This window comes from Muscardinus avellanarius (assembly GCF_963383645.1).
Source record: "Muscardinus avellanarius genome assembly, chromosome: 15".
NCBI classification, from domain to species: domain Eukaryota; kingdom Metazoa; phylum Chordata; class Mammalia; order Rodentia; family Gliridae; genus Muscardinus; species Muscardinus avellanarius.
This window is the reverse complement of record NC_137801.1, coordinates 67921647-67941624: the sequence shown is the minus strand read 5'-3', so window position 1 is coordinate 67941624 and position 19978 is coordinate 67921647. Positions and strand designations below refer to the sequence as shown.

General features: G+C 38.3%; 1 protein-coding gene across 1 annotated transcript in view; it reads right to left on the bottom strand.

Annotated features, from left to right (window-relative positions):
• Positions 1 to 19978, bottom strand: part of ALMS1 (ALMS1 centrosome and basal body associated protein) — a gene marked incomplete at both ends in the record, with an annotated part of 141119 nt that overhangs the window by 92961 nt on the left and 28180 nt on the right. Inside the window, 3 exons of the mRNA XM_080711409.1 lie at positions 11567 to 11726; positions 16045 to 16188; positions 16279 to 18259. Of these exons, the coding sequence (XP_080567535.1) occupies positions 11567 to 11726; positions 16045 to 16188; positions 16279 to 18259 (2285 nt within the window). The remainder of the gene's footprint in view (positions 1 to 11566; positions 11727 to 16044; positions 16189 to 16278; positions 18260 to 19978) is intronic.

The following is a 19978-nucleotide window of genomic DNA, read 5'->3' as shown; positions in this document are numbered from 1 at the left end:
TATAGCCCAGATTCGTGAAAAGCTTTCGTAAGACAGCAAGACCTTAAGTAGGAAGGCCCTAGGAAGAAGAAAAAGATTAATAAAGAAAACTTGAACTACAGGACAAGCTACAAAATTAAAAAGACTCAGGGTATTAAAGAAGAAATCCCTTACAGTTCGAAGTAAATTTAAAGGCATGTACTTTCAACTGTCAGAAGCAACTGAGGTCATAAATCTACTAATTACCATTTTGACCTGTCATGATCATTATCATGATGATGAATGGCATAGTTCTGGAGTACTTATTAACCTCTCAGCCCTGAAAGAAAGAAAAAACACACGAAACATGTGTGCTACAATATTACTACATGCCTACTGGATCTCTAGAGATTCATTTTCAGAACTGGAAGAAAGTAGAAGAGGACAATTTTGATCATGGAGAAGAAGAGATTGCCCAGGAAAAAAAAAAAAATGGAAATATGCTAAACTTGTGTATTGATGGGAACTGTGTGCCTAATAGATCAAGACAAGCAACATTAGGATTTGCTGAAAAACTCATAGGAGCCAGTTATTAATATAGATGGCTTCCTAAGCAAGACAGCATTATTTCCCAGTCCACTATGAAATGTCTTGATGAGATTAACAAGATTTCCTCAGACAAAATAAGATGGAATTCCAGACTTTCATTGTATATGACTAAAAGTTTCTTACCAGTAATAATTAAAAGTGAATTATTATGGTATATTAATACCAACATACAGGAACAAATTAGTATTTCTGAATGTTCAAGCCTCTAATTCTGTCAAAACTGAGAAGTACTGGTTGTCTGTAAAGTACCTACTATGTGTATACAAGAAGACTAAAATTCTTGCAGTTTTTTTGTTATTGTTCTTTTTTTCTTTCCAGTACCGGGAATGATGGAACCCAAGGGCATTGTACCTCTGAGTTACAACCCCAAGACTATTTTTTAGTTTTTTTATTTTTGAAACAGGCTCTCACTGAGTTGTGAAGGGCCTCACTAAGTAGCTGAGGCTATTTGCAAACAGCAATCCTCCAGTCTCTACCTCCCGAATGCTGGGATTACAAACCACCTTGCCCAGCTTCTTGCAGTTTTCGTTGGTGTGTGTGTGTGTGTGTGTGTGTGTGTGTGTGTGTGTGTGTGTGTGTTTTACTGGGATGGAACCCAGGGGCTTTCTACCTCTGGGCTATACTCCCAGTCCTATTTTATATTTTATTTGAAAATGGTCTAAGTTGCTGAGAGCCTCATTAAGTAGCTGAGGCTGGCTTCGAACCTGTGCGATCCCCTTGTCTCAGCCTCCCAAGCACAGAGATTACAAGCGTGTACCACCACGCCTGGCTTTGCAGTTTTAAAAAGGACACTGGTGACCCGGGTGTGGTGGTGCATGCTTGTAATCCCCGCACTTGGGAGGCGGAGACAGGAGAACCGAGCAGGCTTAAGAGACCCTGTTTCCAAATTTTAAAAAAGCATAAAATAGGTCTGGGAGTGCAGACCAGAGGTAGAAGTGTTTCCAGGAACCCCAGTACCACAAAAAAAAAAAAAGAAAAAAGAACATTGGTGATATTTTACATTAGTCTTTGTCTTCACTGGTATTCTTGCTTTCCAATTAAAAATTATTGTAACTACCATTTTATAAGTGCTTAGTTATTGATAATCAAATTTTTATTGAATTATTTGGCTAATCCTTCAATAAATTGATAGTCTCACATCAATATTATTTCAAATTTATCTAATCTCTTAACTATAATACCTGCATATTATGGTACAAACAAAAATTCCCGTTGGCGTGGTGGCATACACTTACAATCCCCGTGCTTGGGAGGCTGAGACAGGAGGATAGCACAGGTTCAAAGCCAGCCTCAGCTACTTAGGCTCTCAGCAACTTAGTGAGACCCTGTTTCCAAATATAAAATAGATCTGGGAGTATAGCCCGGAGGTAGAAAGCCTCTAGGTTTCACCCCCAGTACCACACAAAAAAAAATTCCTGGTACCTTTTTTAGCAAAATATATGTTAGTAATACCCTTTCAAAGTGCCTGCACAGTGATACTTCATTAATTCCATCATTGTGATTAAAGTATGCCAATTATTAAATAACTCATACACAATATCAAGTTAAAATGTAATAAAATTGCTAGGTTTTAATAGTTAATAGGGCACTCTTTGGGTATATACAAATCACATATACAAGCTCATACAATAATTCACATATTATATTCCTCTTTAATTTTTTTTATTATCACTAACTTCTTTGTCTAGTGGGAACTGGAAAAATTGTAGACTCTTCTGCACTCCTAACTAGGCAAGAATTTCAAAAGGCTAAAGAACTACTGGTGTTTTGGAAAGTTCATGACTATGCATATGTGTGTTTGGTACTGGGGATTAAACCCAAGGGCATTCCACCTCCAAACTATACCCCCAGCTCTATTTTGCATTCTTTATTTTGAAACAGGATCTCACTAAGTTGTGGAGGGCCTTACTAAGTTAGTTGAGGCTAGCCATGAACCTCTAATCCTCCTTTCTCCACCTCCCAAGTACTAAGGATTACAAGCATGCACCACCATTCCTGGCTCAGACATAAAAGTTAAAATAAAACTATTTCCTAATAGAAGAACTTTGAAAATGTTGATTTCTTCATCATTCACCCTCACAGGATGATAGTGAAGACAGGGAATGCACTCTTAGAGAAATCACCTTTGAGATTGGAGAAACATAATTTCGTATTGTGCTTCCACACTCTTAGAGATCTCCCCCTCCAAAGTCCTGCCCCAAACCAAAGTCCTCAATTACTCTAAGCTACACTCACATTCCCTCCCTTCCCTCAGTAATTTGCCTCTAAAAGAGAGGATACCCAAAAATTAACAAACTAAGGTAGTGAGGCTAATGCAAAGAGTGTGCTTTAATCAAAATTATGACAGAAGCCAGATATAACTCCTGTACTCAGGAGGCTGCTGAGACAGGAGGATTGCTGGTTCAAGGGCAGCCTTAGCAACCTAGCGAGAACAAAAAATAAAATAAAAGGGCTCGTTAGAGGTACAGCTTAGAGGTAGAATACATGAGTTCCATCCCCAGTAACACGTGTATGCACAAACATACAAGCACACAAACTGTGGCAGAATCCAAGCACAGTAATGCAGGCCTATAGTCCCAGAATGTGAGAGCCTGAGATTGAAAGATCACAGGTTCCAGGTCAGCCTCCACAATTTAGTGAGACCATCAACAACTCGGCAATACCTTATTTCCAAATAAAAAATAAAAAGGCCTGGGGGTGTAGCTCAGAGGTAGAATGCCCTTAGGTTCAATCCCCACTACCAAAAAAAAAAAATAATATTAACTGGCAAGAATACTAACAAAAAGTTAAATCAATTAGAGGAAGAGAGCACACACTCCAATACCTACTAAAGATAAAGGCATACATACTATCTATGTCACTGAGATGTTGCTATGTCAATCAGAAATCAATAAAATAGTGACAAGAAACTAACCCATCAGCCTTCATGACAACACAGAGAAACTAATTCAACTGGATCTTTTCATTTTCATTTGATTTTTTCTTGAGAAGTAAACCCCCAAAAAAATACAAAATAAGCTTTTATTCTGCCTTTCCCCTCATTGAGTCTACCCAGATATGTTAATTCATTTAACATTCAACAATTTATTGTCATTCCACAAATATTTATTGAATGCCTTGCATGGCTAGACACAAATAAAATACTACCAACGTCCCAATTCTACTCTCAAAGACCTTAACATCTTATGAGAAATTAAAAAGAAGGCAATTATTATACTCAGCATTAAATACAGCAGATAGAAGGACTGTTTACAGGATACAATGGCAAAACATAAAGAGTATCTGACTTTTTCTTAAAAAGACCTGGTTAGTGGTAGAAACCAAAAAGGGTTTCCTGAAACATAAGCAAGGAATAAAAGGATAAAGAACAGGAAATGGCCGGGCCTGGTGGTGCACACTTGTAATCCCAGCATTTGGGAGGCTGAGACCAGAGGATCATGGTTCGCAGACAGCCTCAGCCACTTAGTGAGGCCCTCTGCAACTCAGTGAGACCTGTTTCAAAATAAAGAATAAAAAATCAGACAGGGGGTATAATTCGGAGGTTGAATGCCTCTGGGTTCCATCCCCAGACCTAAAAAAAAAAAAAAAAAAAAAAACAGGAAATGGAGGGCCAGGCAGGGTGAAGCACACTTCTAATCACATCATTCGGGAAGCTGAGACCTGAGATTGCAGTTCGTGGACAACCTCAGCTACTTAGCGAGGACCTTTGCAACTCAGTGAGACCCTGTTTCAAAAAGGAAAAAGACTTGCCAGGCTTGATGGCGCAAGCTTGTAATCCCCGCGCTTGGAAGGCTGAGACAGGAGGATCACATAGGTTCAAAGCCAGCCTCAGCTACTTAGTGAGGCTCTCAGCAACTTAGTGAGACCCTGTTTCCAAATAAAGTATAAAATAGGTCTGGGAGTGTAGCCTGGAGGTAGAAAGAAGCCCCTGGGTTCCACCCCGAGTACCACCAAAAATAAAAAGTAAAAAGACTAAAAAATTAGGACTGGGAGTATAGCCTGAAGATAGAATGCCCCTGGGTTCCATCCCCAGTACCAAAAAAAAAAAAAAAAAAAAAAAAAATCACAGGAATTGGGCAAAGATTGGGGCATAAAGGGTGAGGAAAGAAGGCTCCCAAACAAAGAGAAGAGTGTCTGCTCGGTTAAGGAGATAAGAAGGTCTAACAAAAATGAAGAAATGACCACAGTTCAATATGATTAAGTCAGCAAGTAAGTGCAAGGCTAAAGTCAGGAGCAGGGACCTTCTATGACATGCTACGGTATTTGAAATTTATCCTGAAGATAAGGGTTTCAGACTAACAGTGACACTATCAAGTCTGCCACGTAAAAACACTATTCTGGCTTTATAAAGAGAATGGGTAGGAGGACAGAAAAGATGACTAATTTCTATTACTAATATAGTAATCCAAAAAAGAAAAATTAGGGTCTAATGATCAGAATCAACAGAACTGGGTAACTAAATGAGGGTGAGACAAGAATACAAGTTTCTGACTTGGCTGTTAAGTAGATCTTGAAAGAATGGCAGAAAATACAGAAAGAAGGGTAAGTTTAAAGAGATGACTGGTTCAGTTTTTGAAGTTCTTTCTTTTTTCTTTTTTTTGGTGGTACTGGGGGTGGAACCCAGAGGCTTTCTACCTCTGGGCTATACTCCCAGACCTTTTTTTATATTTTTTATTTGGAAACAGGGTCTCACTAAGTTGCTGAAAGCCTCACTAAGTAGCTGAGGCTGGCTTCGAACCCGTGCGATCCTCCTGTCTCAGCCTCCCAAGCGCAGGGATTACAAGCGTGTGCCACCATGCCCAGTTCAGTTTTTGAAGTTCTGAAGTTAAGGTATCCATGAGACATCCAAATGAAGATATTTCAGATACAAACAACTGAAGTAATACACTGCTGGATAGAGACCTATATCTGAGTATCATTAGCCATAGGAAAAAAAACTGGGGATATAGATAGTATCTCAGAAGTTAAGATCCTTCTTAGCACAGAGCAGTATCTCCTATCATGCTTCTACACGCTGAGGGCCACCAATCCATGCAATGACTGAAACAATCATCAGGACCCCATTCTTTATGATGTGCCATCATCTATGTAAGACAGTAAGACCAAATGTGGTGTCCTTTCTGAGGAAGAATTTCAATGAACTGGAGGTGTGCTTTGTTCACATGAAATTTTAAAAAGAGAACAGTATGGAATTAAATAATCAAAATCCTACTACACAAACTGGCATTTGACCTAAACCTGAAATTAAAAGAAGAATGCAGAGATACTAAAAAGCCAGAAAATGACATTCTAGGGAAGGGAAAATAAGTAAAATATCATAGGAAGGAATGAATGTGACTCTAGAGAAGGAAACATCAACAACAGTAACAAAATAGCTTGCCTGCCATAACCAAAATATGCATGAAAGAAAATTAAAGTTGGTTAAATGTAAAGTCTTGATAATTAGTCAGAAGAGTTCAGATTTTATAGAAGGAAAAGACATTATCATCAGGATTCTAGGAAAATATGAGTCGAGTTTAGGAAAGAAAAAAAGTAGCATAATTTGGTGATTAAGAATAGAGCTCTCATTGGGTATGGTGGCTCACACTTGTAATCCCAGCATTAGGGAAACTGAGACAGGAGTATCTGGCTTTGCAGCCAGCCTCAGCTACTTAGTGAGGCCCTTTGCAACTCAGTGAGACCCTGTTTCAAAATAAAGAATAAAGAATAGGGCTGAGAGTGGAGCTTGGAGGTAGAATGCCCCTGGGATCCATACCCAGTACCACACACACACACACACACACACACACACACACACACACACACAAAAAAAAAAAAAAAAAATACAGCTCTGAGCTGGGTGTGGTGGTGCACCTTGTAATCCCAGTATGTGGAAAGCTAAGACAAAGGATGGCAGGTTCAAGGACTCAACGAGTAGTGAGACATAAGATATGTACATATATTTAACATATGTATATACCTATGTATATATTTATCAACCTAGTGTGACCGTGTTTCAAAATAATGGAAAAAAAGGAGGTCTGGGGGTGCCGCTCAGAGGTAGAATGCCCCTGGGTTCAATCCCCAGTACACACACACACACACACACAAAAAAAATACAGCTCTAGGGCTCATTATGTAGCTCCATGAAAAGGCACTTGCTTGGCATGTGAAAGGCCCTGAATTTCATCCCCATATACAGAGAGAGAGAGAGAGAGAGAGAGAGAGAGAGAGAGAGAGAGAGAGAGAGAGAGAGAAGCTGCTCAGCTCATGGCAGCTGGGAGGGAGGGAGGGAGGGAGGGAGGGAGGGAGGGAGGGAGAGAGAGGGGGGGGATCCCAGTACTTGGGAAACAGACAGGAGAATCACAGGTTTTTACTAAGCAACATAGCAAGACCTTGTTTAAAATAAAAAAGTATAAAAAAAAGGCTCAGAGGTAAAATGCCCCTGAGTTCAATCCCCAGTACCATACACCCAGTAAAATAAAAAATTCAAGGTGCAACTATATGAAGCATATGCATTTTAGATTAAAAAATATAAATAAATTGAATGTAAAAGGATAAAGAACCATATAAGCAGCAGCTGTAAGATCTAGAATCTACACTAACATATGACAAAATACATATTAAGCCAAAGCAAGTTAAAAGAAAAAGGAATAATTTGTAGCAATGAAAAGGTCAAAACATTGGGAAATATTTTATAAATATATACATAAGTATGTATATATGTTAAATATATGTACATATCTTATACATATAAAAGAACTTAACATCATAGTCTCAAAATACATGAAGCAAATCTGAAAGAAAATAAACAATAATTAAGATTCTAATACCCTACTTTTGAAAATGAAGAAAATAACTAGGCAGATCAACAAGAACAGACTTGAACACATAAACCCCCTATAGCTAAGAGAACACACCACGTAACAACAGCAGAATACACACTGTTCTCAAGCATAAACTACACGTTCTGAAGGAGAAACTATATACTAATACATAACACACACCTCAATAAGCTTAAGGATTAAAATCATACCAAGTATGTTTCCAAAAAAAAATTGAAATAGAATGACATATCAAAAATAAGAAAATTCTCCAGGTATGGTGGCACACGCTTGTAATCCCTGCGCTTGGGAGGCAGAGACAGGAGGATCACGCAGGTTTGAAGCCAAATAAAAAGTATAAAAATAGGTCTGCTATTCCTTCCTCTCCCTAGTTCCTTCCTCTCCCTAGTTCCTGTTTCTGTTCCCTTTTTTTTCCCCTTTGGTAATCCCTAGAACCCAAAGGCATTCTACCTCTGAGTTACACCCCCCCCCTTTTTTTTTCTAGGTACTAGGTATGGAACCCAGGGGCATTCTACCTCAGAGCTATACACCCAGCCCTATTTTTTATTCTTTATTTGCCTCCCAAATGCTAGGATTACAAGCGTGCACCACCACACCCGCCTAATCCCTTTTTAAATTTTGAAACAGGGTCTTGCTAGGTTGTTTAGAGTCTCTTTATATTACAGAGGTAGTCCTAAAACCTGCCATCCTCCTGTCTCAGACTCCTACTATGCCTGGCTAAGCATTACTTTTCACAGGTACAGTTTCAGTTTTGCATGATGAAAAGAGTCCTCAAGGAACAGTGGTGATGGCAGTATGTACGTAATGCTACTACCACGAAAACCTTTAACATGATTAAAAAGATAACTTTGTTAAGTATATTTTACCACAATTTAAATTATTTTAGCTGAAAAAAATCAGAAGAACGTGGGTTTCATCAAAACTAAAAATGTAAGCCGGGCATGGCGGCGCGTGCTTGTAATCCCCGCACTTGGAAGGCTGAGACAGGAGGATTGCACTGGTTCGAAGCCAGCCTCAGCTGCTTAGTGAGGCTCTCAGCAACTTAGTGAGATCCTGTTTCCAAATAAAATATAAAAAAAGATCTGGGAATATAGCCCAGAGGTAGAAAGCCTCTGGGTTCCACCCCCAGTACCACCAAAAAATACAAAATAAAAAATAAAAAAAATAGGGCAGGGGGTGTAGCTCGGAGGTCAAATGCCCCTGGGTTCCATCTCCCCCACAAAAAAAAAAAAAAAAAAAAAAACTAAAAATGTAGCCGGGCATGGTGGCGCACACTTGTAATCCCCACGCTTGGGAGGCGGAGACAGGAGGATCGTGCAGGTTCGAAGCCAGCCACGCTGGCTTAAGAGATCCTGTTTCCAAAAATTAAAAAGTATAAAATAGGTCTGGGAGTGCAGTCCGGAGGTAGAAGGGCTTCCAGGAACCCCAGTAGCACCAAAAAAAAAAAAAAAAAAAAAACCTAAAAATGTTGTAGACCAATCAACATTATCAAGTAAGTTAAAAAGATAACCCACAAGCTGGGAAAAAACTTTTGTAGATAACAGACCTAGTAAGGAACTTGTATATAGAACATATAAAGAATGATAAAGAGGTAAATAATTAAAAATGATGAAAAATAATTTAAATGATAAAAATAAGCCAGGCACTGCTATGAATGTTCATAGCAGCAGTGAGGCCCTTTGCAACCCAGTAACACCCTGTTTCAAAATAAAAAATAAAAAAATTGGGTTGAGGGGGTGAAGCTCAAAGGTAGAATGCCCCTGGGTTCCATTCCCAGTACCGCAAAAAAAAAGATAAAATAAAATAAAAATGATAAAAATTATTTAAAATGATAAAGAGGTAAATAATTCAAAAGTAGGCAAAATTATAAACTGACATTACTTTAAAAAAATATATAAGCAATTAAAAGCACACAAAAAAGATGTTCAATGTCATTAATCACTAGAGTAATGTAAATCAAAATCACAGGAAGATCTAAATACACAGTAAAGTGGCTGAAAAAAAATCAGAAGAACGTGGGTTTCATCAAAACTAAAAAAAGACAAGGCTACTATGAAAAAGACAAGAAATAACAAGTCTTGTTGGGATGTAGACGGAGCTATTTTTTTTTTTCTTTTATATGACTGGGAATTGAACCCAGAAGTGTTCTACTTCTGAGCTATACCCCCAGCCCTATTTTATTTTTTATTTTGAAACAAGGTCATACTAAGTTCTTAGGGGACTCACTAAGTTGCTGTGGCGGGCTGTGAACCTGTGATTCTTCTGTCTCAGCCTCCCAAGTACTGGATGACAGTGCTGTGCCACGATGCCTGGCTTGTTCCATGAACAAGTAATTTTACTACTAGATATATACCAAAGAGAAAGAAAAACATGTCTAAGCAAAGGCTTGTACATGAATGTTTATAGCAGCACTATTCATAGCAGCCAAGTGGTTATGCCCAATCAACTGTGGAATAAAGTGTGATATACCTAAGCAATAGAGTATGATTTGTCAATAAAGAAGAATGAGTACTGATACATGCTGTAACACAGAAAAACCTTGGAAACATTGTTAGCCAGGTGTGGTGGCACATCCTTGTAATCCCAGTACTTTGTAGGCTGAGAGAGGAGGATTGCAGGCTCACAGCCAGCCTCGGCAACTTAGTGGGACCCTGTTTCAAAATAAAGAATAAAATAGGGCTGGGGGTGTAGGCTAGAGGTAGAACGCCCCAGGGGTTCAATTCCTAGTACCGCAAAGCACAAACCCTGATTCATTTACATGAAAATGTCCAAAATAGACAAGGTTATGCAATGAATTAATGGTTGCATAGAGATAGTAGTGCTAATAAGCTATGAAATGGGGAGTGAGAGCTAATAAGTATGGAGTTTCCTTTGGGGGAATGAAAAAGTTCTTAAATTATACTAATGTTTGCACAGTTTTGTAAATTATACACTTTAATTTTTAAGGGTAAATTGTACTGTGTAAATTATGTCTTAACAAAGCTATTTTTTAAAGTGACAGATGGTTTTCTCATTTTCACTCTAAATACACCATTTTCCTTCCAAAGCTCTAGATATTTCTTACTTGTATTTATTATCTATCTGAACACTTTAAAAATTAAAGGTTTCTCTGGATCTGTATGTAAAGAGCTTAGAAGTCATTCCTATCCTGAAAATGGAAATTTATTTCTCACAGTTCTGGTTGCTAAAAAGCCCACTTCTGGGGTTGGTGAGGGCCTTTCTTCAAAGACAACGTCATCTTGCTGTGGGGTCATATTGTAGAAGATGCAAAGGATCTAAGTTTGTGTTTATAATTGCCACTAAAGCCCTTATGATCTATTTACCTCCCAAAGGTTCCAACTTTTAATACATTACCTTGGGGATTAGGATTTAGATATATACATTTCAGAGAGACATCAACATTAAGACCATAAAAAAAAACCTAGATCTTTTATTAGATGGGTATATTGTATAACTTCGAAGGAAAAAGAAACTGAGCCCAAGAAGGTACGAGTGAATATGAATAATGTAGAAAGGAAATCACAAGAGAACAATTTTGAGGTAGAGAGCAAAATACTCTGATGAAGGAGGTGGCAAGTAGCAGAAATAGGTTAGGGAGTCTGAGGAGAATGGCTCAGTGAAGAGTTACAATTCATGTCAGAGTGGACATGAAATGGAGCTGACTTGAGAACAAGGATTGGCAAGTTGTTCTGAGGAGTAACCTGAGGCTGGAGATAATGTTTTTATAATGTTGTTAGCCTAGAGAAGCTGGTGGTATGCCTCAGTCCATGACAAAAGGCTTCAGAATCAGGAAAGCCAATGGTGTAACTCTCATCTAAAGCCAAACACCCGAGACACAGGAAGAGGACAGAGAACCCAGAGTTGTGATGTTCAAGGACAGGTATCCATCCCAGCTCCAGAAGAAAAAGAGCAAATTTGCCTTTCCTTTGGCTTTTTGTTATATCCAGGCCTCAGCCCATTAAATGGAGTCACACTGGAGAGGGCAGATCTTCCGCACAGAGTCCATTTATTCAAATCTCTTGCTATAAACACCCTCACAGATATAACCAGAAATAATGCTTTATCAATTATCTGGGTATCCTTAATCTAGTCAAGTTTCTCAAGCGATGGCAAGATATTTTACATAACCTACCTCTACATGAGGAGGATATTTAATACTGCCTTTTTCTACATACCTGGTAATTGTTTGATAGTCTTTGGCAGAGAGTCAGGAGATACCCTCAACATTCTGAGATCTGAAGAATGATATTCCAACTCACTGGTTGGCTCATGAGGAACAAATGGAGGCAGTATAGATGAAAAAGACTGATTAATGCCCACATTAGAATGACCTACCTGTGAAAAGAAAAAAAAATGAAGAAAATAAGATCATATTAATTAATACTTCCTTGATAAAAACAAACCTCATTATTATAAAAAGCAAAAAAAAAAAAAAGGATAAAACATACGGCTGGGGGCATAGCTCAGAAGCAGAATGCCTAGTACCACAAAAATAAATAAATAAATAAATAAATAAATAAATAAATAAATAGAAAGCATTATTGGTGAAATTAATACTTAACATGCACAACTTTACACCAAATTCACAATTTATTCATACAGAAATATATACTACTATATCTACTACTTTTAGGCTTCTATTTGTCCCCTAAAAATTAGTCCAGCCATGCCCTTTTCAGAAAGGTTCTAAAAACGAAACATATGCATGAATTGTTCTATCCTTTTTTATTATATTTTCTTCTCCTCCTCCCCCAATTCTCAGAAATTAGCAAGATGTTGAAATAAACATTTTATGTCTATTGTCCATATAGGTTTCTCTGGACTAGAAGTTCTCAACTGAGGAATATCTTGCACTCCACAAAGGGACATTTCACAAGACTAAAAAATGTTTTTCACTGTTATAACTTCGGGGGTAAGGAATATGGCTGGTACTCAGTAAGTAGAGGCCAGAGATACTGCAAATTATCCTAATATACACAGGACAGCCCCCCACAACAAAGAATTATCCAATCCCCAATATTAACAATGTTGAGGAGCCCTGGTCTAAACACAGCACTAAGTTGTTTAAGTTTTCGATTATCCCACTCCTATAGAAATGTTTTAAAGTATAGCTCATTTATATACTTTTTTTTTGGGGGGGTACTGTGGATATAACCCCGGGGCCTTCTACCTCTGAACTATACCCCTATACCTATTTTGTATTTAATTTAGAAACAAGGTCTCTGTAAGTTGCTGAGAGCCTCACTCAGTAGCTGAGGCTGGGTTCGAACCTGTACGATCCTCCTGTCTCAGCCTCCCAAGTACTGAGATTACAAGCCCAGCTAGCTTGTTTATATTATAATTGCATACACATTTACATATGACTGCTATATGTCTCAATATTAATGATATACAGATACTGTTAGAGAAACTGTGTTTAATAATTTTCCCCACAGCTTCCAAATGTAGAAAGAAAATAGCCTATTACAACCTTGACTTCCGCAAAATTTCAATAAAATTTCAATATATCAGTTTCAAAACGTAAGAACTGTTAAAAGTATGTAATACAAAATAAATTGTAGAATGAACGCTAAGTTTAAAATGGATTATATTTTGTTTCTCATTCTTATTGAAACTGACAAAGCAATTCCCTTTCAAAAACCTTCACTCTTAGCAGGGCATGGTGGCACATACTTGTAATCCAAGTGCTTGGGAGGCTGAGATGGGAGGATTGTGTGGTTCAAAGCCAGCCTCAGCTACTTACTGAGGCTCTCAGCAACTCCATGAGACCCTGTTTCCAATTAAAGAATAAAAAATAGGGTTGGGAGTATGGCTCAGAGGTAGAATGTCCCTGGGTTCATCCCAGTACCACAAAAAAAAAAAAAAAAAAAAAAAAAAACTTCACTCTTAGCCCAGCATGGTGATGCATGCTTGTAATCCCAGCATTTATTTGGGGGGCTAAGACAGGAGGATCACAGTTCTCAGACAGCCTCAGTTACTTAGTAAGGTCTTCTGCAACTCAGTGAGACCCCGTTTCAAAATAAAGAATTAAAAAGCCGGGCATGGTGGCACACACTTGTAATCCCAGCGCTTGGGAGGCTGAGACAGGAGGACTGCACAGGTTTGAAGCCAGCCTCAGCTACTTAGTGAGGCTCTCAGCAACTTAGTGAGACCCTGTTTCCAAATAAAATATAGAATGGGTCTAGGAGTGTAGCACAGGAGTAGAGAGCCCCTGGGTTTCAGCCCTACTACCACAAAAAAAATAATAAAATAAAAATTTAAGGCTCCCATGGTGGCGAACGCTTGTAATCCCCGCGCTTGGGAGGCTGAGACAGGAGGATCACAGAGGTTCGAACCCAGCCTCAGCTACTTTGTGAGGCTCTCAGCAACTTAGTGAGACTCTGTTTCCAAATAAAATATAAAATATAGGTCTGGGAGTATAGCCCAGAGGTAGAAAGCCTCTGGGTTCCACCCCCAATACCACCAAAAAAAAAATTTTTTTAAAGAATTAAAAAAAAAAATAGGGCTGGAGGTGTAGCTCGGAAGTAGAATGTCCCTGGGTTCCATCCCCAATATCACAAATAAATAAATAAATAAAAAACCTTCACTCTTACAAAATAATGCAAGTGCAAACTCTTGACCAAAAATAAAGAACAAACAGGAAGACAGTTTGTGGTAGTTATTAAGTGCATAAATGTGAGTTTCCTACAGGTGTCCTGTCTGGAGAACAGGAGCAAATTCCTTGAAAGTTGCACTGGAGAGGGGAGATAATAATAATCTTCAATAATCCTACTTGATAGGCTGGACTACGTGGGCTGGTGTATATATGTAAACCTCTTAGCACAGTATTTGAGAACAGAGTTCTAGCTTACTCTTTTCATTCTCTTTCTCATCAGGTTGAAAATGAGAATTAAACAATGCTGACTTTAGAATACTGAAGAAAATATAACTTTCATGATTCTGCATTTTAATTTTTCTTATAAATTTAACAAATTACAAATAAAAAGGAAAAGCTCATTCATAATCTTTCTTCATTTTCTCATTAATTGTCTGAACATAAAGGGTCTAAATATGGTTATAACCCAAACTAGTAGCTTTATAATGACATTCTAATCTTATACTTAGGGAAATAGGAACAGGGAAGTAACAATAAGTACATCAAATATAGTTTCTAGCTCCACTTAATGTCACACAGGACATAAGAGATATATTAAAAGTAAACAGGAAGCCAGGTATGGTGGCACACGCTTGTAATCCCAGCATTCAGGAGGCTGAGACAGGAGGATCGCAGTTCGCAGCCAGCCTCAGCTACTTAGTGAGGGCCTTTGCAACTCAGTGAGACCCTGTTTCAAAATAAAGAATAAAACAGAGGGCCAAGGGATGTAGCTCAAAGGTAGAATGCCCCTGGGTTTCATCCACAGTATCACAAAGAAATAAAAAATAAAAAAAAGTAAAGAGGAACCAACTTGTTGCTGACAGTACCAGACAAAAAGGGACGTGCAATAGAACAAGAGGAACATTAAAGACAAAACACCGAAGGAATCAATCAAATTAAATCTTGTAAAAAGGATTTTTTTTTTTTTTTTTTTTTTTTTTTTTTTTTTTGCGGGTTTGGGGATGGAACCCAGAGGCATTTGACCTCCGAGCTACTCCCCCTGCCCAATTTTTTATTCTTTAGTTTGAAACAGGGTCTCACTGAGTTGCAGAGGGCCTCACTAAGTAGCTGAGGCTGTCGCAAACCACAACCCTCTGGTCTCAGCCTCCCGAATGCTGGGATTACAAGCGTGCACCACCATGCCCAGCAGTAAAAAGGAATTTTGATAAGAGCCAAGGTGTCATTTTTAGTACATAAACACAATAATAATGACATAAATGGAGAAACACACACACACACACACACACACACACACACACACACACACACTTTCATGGGTCTGTTGCTCATTTGGGAAGGAGTTAGTATCCTAACTAGTTTGAACATTAAGCACCTCAATTACCTGAGGAAACAGTGTCAGGGATTCAGACTTCCCGGAAGTAAAATCTTTGAGGAATGTCTAAGTAGAAGTATTTGAACAGTCCAGGGCCTATTCAAGGTGTGTACACTGGAAACCAGAACTGGGAAAAATCACAACCACTTGAATGTCTCCATGATTTTCTCTATCCTTTTAGAGAGAATTGGGTACTGAACATAATGGCATTCTCCCTCAAACTACACCCCCAGCCCTTTTTTATTTTGAAATAGGTTCTTGCTAAGTTGCTGAGAGACTCACTAAGTTGCTGAGACTGGCCCAAGATCCTCCTATCTCAGCATCCCAAATACTGGAATATAAGCATGGGCCACCACGTACAACCTGCACCTATTCTTCAACACTCCCAAAGATTCTTGCTGGCAAGTCACGGAAGAATTAAGATACCTCAAGATAAAAAGGCTAGGAGCTCCAAATATTGCTCTTTTTCAAGAAACCAAAGAATTCACAAAGTCTTATGGCCTCTGAAACATAAACATTTCCTTTATGTCAATCTCTAACAAACTAATGGAGCATATTCCTGGGTATCAAGTGAAGTCACAAGTTGGTGTTAGGAAAAATATAATGGGCCATTTACTTTCATTCCAATTTTTTACTAAAATATTCCTTTCCCAACCATAAAAAAAACTTCAAATAGAAAAACTTACAGGCTTTTCAGAATTGCTCTCCTCCTCACACGGTGACTGTAAAGGAAGTTGCCAGTGCAAAGAGCTGTCACAAAGATCATCAAGCAAATCTTCTAAAGCTGCTAGTTCAATGCACTCGCCAGTCAAGTCATGTTGATCACTTGTCTAGAAAACAGCAAAAAGTTTTAAAATACCATTTTCTGAAACAATACTAGAAAAGACTATCCCCACAACTCTGGGTTTATTGTGTCTTACCTCTCTCTGTAGTTCAGCAGCTCTTTCACTGCACACATGAGGATTTTCATCTAGGCTACAGCACTCAGTATCATCATCAAGAGTAATGGCATCAGACTCAGCCTTCCCCTGCAGGCCCTCTACAAAATAGGAGTCATTTTGCATAATTGTATGTATTGAAAAACTGGTCTCAGCGCCCAAAGACCGAGAAATTTCACCTTGGCCTACATCAGCTTTCAGCAATGTCTCTTGGCCAACTGCAATTAATGATGCATCACAAGACAGTGGTAAATTACCTTGTGACTGTGCATCGCATGCCATCAAGTTTGCTGAAAAGCTGCTTCCTACAGCTGCAGGTGGACCTTCAATGGCATTACTAGAGTTTACATTCTTACCCAAATTAGAGTCTGAGGAATGTGCAACTTCTTCAAGAATTTGCTGCTTTAAATCTTGGAAAACCAAAGAATCTGAGGTTGATACTTTCATTGAATAAATAATGTTTGAAGATCTTACCTTCTCTGCAACATCAAGAGAAGAAACAGACTTTATCTTCCCAGCGGGAAGAAAGGGCTCATTGTACATATCACACTGAAATAAAGCTGGCTGTATTTTGTCAAAACCAACAGCCTGCGTGCAAGGTTTTTCATTTAAAGATGACTTAAGCTCTGGAGTAAAAGAAAGTGGCTTAATGAACATTTTCTGAGGAACATTAGGGGAAGACTTTAAATTTGGATACCAATATAAGGAGCTATCATCATCATCATCATTTTTATGCAATAATGGTTTTGAAGCTGCTGATTCAAACACCCCAGGAGTAGATTGATAGTTTGGATACTCAAGTGTATCAAAGAAAGAGTTTTCATCATCACATTTTAATGGGGAAAAATCTGGACTTTCTGATTCTCTCTCGTAGCTGTCATCTGATAAAGATTTACTGATGTCAGTTTGAATTTCACTTACTGTACTCTCTTTCTCAGAAGGTTCTATAGAGGCAATAACTGCCTCAAAAGCTACATTTTCCGTAGCATCAACATTTTTCTCACCAAAACCAGAAGTTTCTTTTTGGTTTCTTTCCTCTTGAAAATACGGTTCTTCTGTTGTCTCATCCAAGTTGGATGTGGTTGTCTGAAGAGGACCGCCAGAAGCCTCCATCTCAGAGATATCATGTCCCCTGGAGAGTATATGTGCTTCTGAAACGCTTACCGATTTATCAGGAACCATAACATTCCCAACATACTTTATCTCTAAAGATCTGGGATGCACCTCTGGAGATGCCAAGTTGTTTCTAGTTTTCTCTTGTTCACAATATTGAGATACTTCTTTGCACAGAACTTCTTCATTTCTTCCATAACCATCCGAAGAATCTATTTTTTGCTTCTTATCATTCTCAGCTGGAGCCCTTAAACAAACACTCTCAAAGTAACGACTATCAGAGGCCAAGGGAACCCCTTTTCCTCTTCTTTCCAACGAACACCGCAAGTAAGAATATGATGTTTTATTGTTATGAGGAGCAACTTCACGTGGAAAAGAAACGTGGTCCTTTGTGGTTAGAAATGGTTCTACCTCCTGAAAGGCCTCCGGTTTCCAATGCTGCTGCACACATGAATGGGAAGCATCACTTCTTTTAGTAACTATGTTTTCATCACTAATATCAGATAAAGCTGAAACTGAAACTTGATCTTTATCAGCTAAATTGCTTTTGGGTTGCTGTGTATCTTTTTGTGTCTTCCATGACATATATGAACAAAGAGTATCATAATTATCAGAGTCTTTGGGGGTGTTCAGTTCATCAACAATATCAGTTGGAATATTCTCTTGTTCAGTAGGTAAAAAAGAGTGCTGAGACCCAAGAGTTGTGCTACCCATAAGTGGGTGCTGAGATATACTAAAGCAACTGTTAACTAAGTCTGAAGAGACTTCTGAGGTAGCCTGGAACAAAGCTTCACTAACTTCTGATGGGCGAGAAAACCATTCAGTGTCTTCAGACTTATCAGGAATTGCCCTGGAAATATAGTTATGTATAATAAATATATCCATATATATATGCATATATTAATAAATAACACCTTAACATTTAATTTTAAGTACTAATATAAAAATACAAAACTAATATTAAGTTCACTTGAAAGTATTCATTCTAATTTCAAAATGTTGAAACTTCTATTTGAATTCCATTAAAGTGGCTAATTACTGAACAAAGCAAATTATCTAACCATAGGTGAATTGCCACCCTACAATACAATTATCTCAAAGCTCTCCTAAAACAAGAGACAAAAACTGATTTCCACATTATCAAAAAAAAAAAAAAAAAGAATGAAAGAAAAAAGGTTCTGCTGGGCGTGGTGGCCCATGCCTGTAACCCCAGCATTTGGGAGGCTGAGACAGGAGAGTCGCAGTTCTTGGGCAGCCTCAGGTACTTAGTGAAGCCCTTTGCAACTCAGTGAGACCCTGTTTCAAAATAAAGAATAAAAAATAGGGCTGGGAGGTGTAGCTTGGAAGTACAATGCCCCTGGGGTTTTATGCCCAGTACTGAAAAAAATATTTTTTAAGCTTTACTACTTTAAATATTATTTTATCACACACACAATGATTTAATATTCATTTAATCTGCATTAGCTCTTTTACTTATTATTTATTAAGATTGTGAAAACTACTCAAAAAGTGATCTACTAAAAATATAGCAGTAATTTAACCACTGGTTAACAATCAGATACATACAAAGCACTTTTCATAAAAGTAATTAGAAAGGAATATAATGCATAGCATTAGTTCAGGGGTTACTTTCTAACTTTCTAAATATCTATAGTTTTTAGTTTAAGGTGGGTTTTTATTTTAGTTCTAAAAGAGACAGACATATTCTTAGATAATTTCAAATACATTTTGAAGAATTCCAGAAAAGAGAGAGAGAGAGAGAGAGAGAGAGAGAGAGAGTGTGTGTGTGTGTGTGTGTGTGTGTGTGTGTGTGTGTGTGTGTGTGTGTGTTACTGGGGATGGAACCCAGTAGCATTCTACCTCCGAGCTACATCCCCAGCCCTAGTTTTTATTCTTTATTTTGAAACGGGTCTCACTGAGTTGCAAAGGGCTTCACTAAGTAGCTGAGGCTGTCCAGGAACCACAATCCTCCTGTCTCAACCTCCTAAATGCTAGGATTAAAAGTGTGTGCCACCACGCCCAGCTCCACATTGCAATTATTCTAAAGAACATATTTGGATTATAAGTTATAAACACTGTGTTACTGCATATTCACAGCACTAAAAGGTAAAGAGAGCTAACTAGGCAGATGCAAAAAGTGTTTATCGAAATAAGAATGCAAGCCGGGCGTGGTGGCACATGCTTATAATTCCAGCATTTGGGAGACTGAAACAGGAGGATCATGGTTCCTGGACAGCCTGGGCTATTTAGTGGGGCCCTTTGAAACTCAGTGAGACCCTGTTTCCAACTAAAGAAAAAAACAAAAAGGCTGGGGGTGTGGCTCGGAGGTAGAATGCCCCTGGGTTCCATCCCTAGTACCGCAAAAGAAAAAAACAACAGTTCAGAGCAAGCTAGTAACCTAGAAATGAATGCTTTTTTTACAGAATGAGACTGAGAAGGAAAAAAGGGATAATGACAACATAAGAAAAATTCAGTGTGCCTGTAATTAAAATATGCCTGAATTACTACAATACATCAGAAATTGTTTTTCAACACACTATCACCTGGCACATCACTATACTTACATTAC